Raw genomic sequence first — 5,322 nt, 5'->3', positions numbered from 1 at the left:
CAAAAGCAATTACGAAAATGTGGTTTAAAATTATAGCGCACACTTTCTTCTTTCATGTCTAGTAGTTTGTTTTTAAGAGTGGTCCACAAAAAACCGAAAAAATATTATTAAAAGGGCTATGTTCCCTTTGACGAATGTCAAAGATCAGGTAGAAGTGTTAGCTTGTATGACTGCCCATTGATAGCTCGGTTATATAGGAGCTTGAGAAATAACTAGATGGTTCACAAGGTGTCGTAAGTGCCGTATTTTTGTATGTCGTGAACTTTTTATCGGCTAAATAAATGTTTAAGAGGACTTGAAACAGCAACCAACTATTTCTTAACGGTGGGAAATTTCATAATACGACTTTTATGGTAGCTGGCGAATGCCTTAAATATAGTTTTAGCAGTTTATAGTTTACGACATACAACAATGCGACAGTATACAACTCCTTGTGAACTTCCTAAATATGTTTAAAAAGACTTTAATCAGAGATGACAAGTCTGACTTTTGACCAGTTTTATTACACAAATAGTCCCCCGGATAACACGACTTAATGTCGCATCCCCACAGGCAAAAAATATTGGCCACAATTTCTCATTTTGTTTACCAGATATACGTTTTATCAGTGCACTTGCACAACATTCGCAGTCACAAAAGCTCCCCATTGATTATTGCGAATGCGAGAGCGAATGCGAATGTTAAAATTAATGCGGAAGCTCCGCGGTTGCGAATGCGAAGATTCGCAACAACCCTGATACAGACATACGCAAAAGACACTTCGGCAGTTTGCTCGCGACAAAGTGGTCTGTGGAAAAAAGGCGTCAAATAAAAACGATAACAACGGTATTTCCTTGAGCATAGTGTCGATTGCGCAAAAACAGAATTCAGCGGTATGTGTCTGTCTACCTTCCCATTGTGTACGTGAAGACTGTTTTTTTTCGGACACTTTGCAAGTGTCAACTGTTATTTTCTAGCTCTGGTTGTCACAAAAAGTGGAGGGACCTACAGTTTTACGCCGACTCCGAACGGCGATGGTATTTTTATGAGCTGTTTTTCATGAAAGAAATAAACTCTGAGATATGTCATTGCCTGCCGAGGGGCGACCTCTATTAGAAACAACTTTTTCTTTTCTTTTGTTTTTGATGTTAGTCGGAAAATGGGATCGAGCCCAGGCCCCGCGGAATAACAACATAACCTTAGCGTTTAATAACTTATGCATACAGTTCTTTAGACTCATAATCCCTATTTGACGCTTATTTGGGGTTTATTTATTCAAAGATAATACTCACCAGTAGCAAAGTTGATAAAAAGTAGCGTGACACATAACTTTCATCCTTATTAATCATTACTTCTTGGAATGTGATTGATGAAGTCTGAGTATGGCTTCTGGATATAATAGGTTTTTGAAGTTCGTTCATAATTTCCGTCCCCAACTGAAAAACATCGAAATGGTGACGCTCCCGAGCCTTCGCTAAAATAGGATGCAAATACTCATGCCATTTTTGTATCTTGAAATAAAATTAAAAAAGTTGTATTTTCTCTTTTCGATGTTTCTACAAACAAGTACCTTTGTTTTAGAGTTTTCAATCTCGTGCACGTCTTCTATAAATAATGATGAATTCTCAATCGAATTACTCATTTCTGAATGAACTTCATTCGTTAATTCAATCGTGTTAGTAGATTTTGTCATTTCACTATTATTTCTCTCTTCGATTTCACTATCCTTAGGATCACGGGGATTCTGAGTATTTTCATTATATTTTTCCGCATATTCTGGTTGGAACTTGGTATCTTTGCTTAAGTTAGACGTAAGCGGCACATCTGCATCAACGCCAGAATCCCTGCTTAAACGATGTGAAATCTTATTTGCTTGCTCTTCCTCAGTAAATCCCAGGAAGTCTTCCGTATCTTCACCGTCGCTAAGAATATAGTCTAGAATATTAGAAATTATTAAACAAATCATTATGAAAAATAACAAATTAAGGAAACCTGTTTCGCTATCATATCTGTTAATTTCTTTTGCCTCGTTTGCGGCATCTAAAGAGTCGTTAAATAACTTCATTGGTCTATACTGTCGTTGTTCATTTGCATCAGTACAGTGTATTCGTTTCATTGAACGCTATGGTATTTTTATAAAATAGCATTCATTATTATATTGGTGGCAATATAATTCATGTACTTACTGATTGAAGAAAAAGTTCCATTTCTGATCCAAGCTTAAACAGCAGACGTCGCCTCAGTATTTTTTCGTGAAATTTGAAAATATTCAGCTTCACGGGAGGTATAAATGGTCGGATTTGCACAGGCATCGTATATGTAGGAGGTGGTTCATCATCTACTATATTTAAAAGGGTCCTTATATCATCATCAACAATAATAGTTATATTTTCCTTGTTGGGTATGCAAGGGAAAACGTCAGTTGTAACTACTCTGGGTGATAGCATCCGTTGCTCCTGGTCATCCAAATCCGAAAAATATACGCCCTCATCGTCTAGATGTGGGAGGTAAACACGAATTTTATTCAGGTGGATTTCGTTTTCGTCTAAGGAATGTTAAATATATTGATTTAATCATAATTGCAAGATTAAAAAAAAACTAACCATCATTGGTTTTCATTTCAGCCGTCACCTCAATTATTTGTTGGTCGCACTGATCTTTATTAAGTAGTACAGATGAATTATCAGTTAAATCAGGATTGTCAACCAACAAACCTTTCTTTTCGATGTTTATATTACTACAGTCATTCATTTGAGTTTGTTCCTTAATGCTATCACCTAAACCAGTATCATTTCTTGACTGCTCCGCTATGTTACTGATGGCAATTTCACTTTTATTAATTTCATTTAATGTAGCAGAATTCCCTAATGCATTAGATTCAAAAGATTTCATTTGAAAACTGAAAGCTGATGCATTTTCTAAATTTTCGGATTCGTATATACATTCCAAAATTGACTTTTCCGTCGAATTCAGATCACGGCCCAAGCATGCACTTTGCGCTGTTAAATTTGTTACGTTTATGTATTCGTCACTGGTTATAGTAATTTCTTTTTCACTATTTTCAAGTAGTGCAGATTCGTTGAAATTTGTAATAATATCCACACTCGAGCTGTTTTTCAAGGCAATACTATTACTAAGACCTGATTCATGTTGCATGGAATCTGAGGCAGATTCTTCTTTGCTTCGAGTCAAACTGTGATCACATTCTATATTATGTTCCGAATGTTGTACTTTTTCAAGAGTGGTAACTTTATTATTGATAACATCAGGTTCTTTTTCAAGCCTAGGCCTTTTACACTGTTTTAAAGCTTCTCCTATAGCTAAAACTCTATTTTCTAGATTCAAATATTTTTCCACATATTCCTCCGAAAGAGGAGGCCAGTCTCTTAGATCGCTGATCGAAAGGTTATCGCGTTCTTCTACTTCTGCAAGACGCTCTTCTTCCTCATCAATATAGTCCTTCACTTTAAAATGTAGTCTAAAATTGATGTCTGCCACCAAAGTATTATACCGATGCTCCACATGATACGTGAAGAGCTTATAATTCCGTTTACAATCAATGTCTTCTTCATTTTCTAGGTCAACAATACTAGAATGCTGCCATGCCGCGGGGTGTATATATTGTTCAGAGTCTATTCTGTAGGAACGTGAAGACGTAACCCTAGGGTTAACTGGCGGATGACTTCCCAGAAATCGCTTTTCTTCACTTAATTTGCGAAATTTTCTTGGGACTAATTCCACTTCGTAGGGATCATCTACTACTGCTACGAGGCGTTTACGCGTGCGTTTCGGTTTTTCTGTAGAATTCTTTGTTTGATTTTCGGCTCTAAAAACATAATATTAATAGTTAAGTATAAATTTTCTTGTAATATATTTTAACACTACGTAGAAAATATAAATACTCGTTTCACTTGTAATTGGTTTAACAAAGAAGATGGTAATTTTCAAATGTGAATGATGGATATTTCGATCTGCGGGTAAGAAAATGGACCTTTGCATCTTTCCAACAAAAATTTCATCAAATTTTCTATGTACTGAACTTATTTATAGTGCGAGAGTTGAAAATTCACATATGGGCAATTTAAATAGGTTCCTCAAAAACGCATAACCTACCAAAAGAGAGGAAAGTCTCAAATTCACGGAAACGTATACCAAATTTAGTGCCGGCACTAAACGTCAAATCCTGAATGTGAATTCCAATTTTTTTGTAAAATTAAAAATTGAGAATCTGACCGGCAGCAAACTGAATAAAGGTGATATGTATTATTATTGTGGCATAATAATACTTACTTCTTAGCAAGGTTTTTGAGTTTTGTACCACGATTTATTTGTTAGGAAAAAATGGAAAAAGCGACATAGTCTAAGCGGTAGAAGATATAGCTGCTAATTTTGGGATAGCACTTCTCCTTAACAGAGTTTTTTTTATAGACTTCAGCAGAAATCGAACCCGCATCATCGATGTGCAAAGTCAGTAGAGCTAACCACTGAGCTATGCACACCTCGTAAACTCTTGCTGCTAATCCATTTCCTTATTCAACCAACTACTATCAAGTGCAGCTAATACGCCGCTTGAATAAGAAAATGGATTAGCAACAAGAGTTTACAGCAGGGTTCGTATTTGCACACACATGCACAGCACATCCTAACATTTTACGCTCACACACGTGTGCTGTGCATATAAAAAATTAAAAACTTGCTCACATCACATGTGTGTGCTGTTTGGTAAAAAGCACGGGCACATGTGTGTACTTTATTTTTATTAATATAAAGCACACGCACATGTGTGTGCTTTGCGTAGAGAAACTTATACACTTCGATTTCTATCCCAAATCTTAAAATAATTTTTTAATATGTTTTCTGTCATATAAAAAACAAACATCTCACTTTTTATTGAATTGTCTTTCAAAAAATAACGTTTAATAACCAATTTTTTTAAAAATATATTATGTGCATGTGCATGGGCTGAAATTTGTACAAAAATCGGCTCACACACATGTGCATGTGCTTAATAACAAACAGCACACACTTTTCTGTGAGCAGAGTTTGTTTTCCACTTATGCACACACATGCCTATGAGCAGTGAGTACAAGTTGAATGTGTTTCTGGCGTGTGTGTGAGCAGAGCATGTGTGTGCAAATACGAACCCTGGTTTACAGGGTGTGCATAGTTCAGTGGTTAACGCTGCTGATTCGATTTTTACTGAAGTCTGGTGAGATGTGGTGATCTCCGAAATAGCAGCTATAATTTCTACCGCTTAGACTTTGTTGCATTCCATTTTTTTCAAACAACCTCCCCCACCACGTCCTTCTTCTACTGGAGCCTCACTAAATTCCTGTTCAACAG

General features: G+C 36.2%; 1 protein-coding gene across 2 annotated transcripts; it reads right to left on the bottom strand.

Annotated features, from left to right (window-relative positions):
• Window positions 1-1,271: 1,271 nt before the first annotated feature.
• Window positions 1,272-3,805, bottom strand: LOC118751992 (the record flags this gene model as incomplete). Of its 2 annotated transcripts, none has more annotated exon segments than XM_036486818.1 (5): window positions 1,272-1,490; window positions 1,550-1,914; window positions 1,972-2,101; window positions 2,166-2,524; window positions 2,583-3,805. In XM_036486818.1, coding segments are annotated over 5 exon segments (2,296 nt in total), but the record flags the coding sequence as incomplete, so codon positions are not given.
• Window positions 3,806-5,322: the final 1,517 nt, after the last annotated feature.

This window comes from Rhagoletis pomonella, unplaced genomic scaffold (assembly GCF_013731165.1).
Source record: "Rhagoletis pomonella isolate Grant_MI unplaced genomic scaffold, Rhpom_1.0 Rhpom_scaffold_01145, whole genome shotgun sequence".
In the NCBI taxonomy this organism is placed as follows: Eukaryota; Metazoa; Arthropoda; class Insecta; order Diptera; family Tephritidae; genus Rhagoletis; species Rhagoletis pomonella.
The sequence above is the reverse complement of the archived record's forward strand: the minus strand, read 5'-3'. Positions and strand labels throughout refer to the sequence as shown.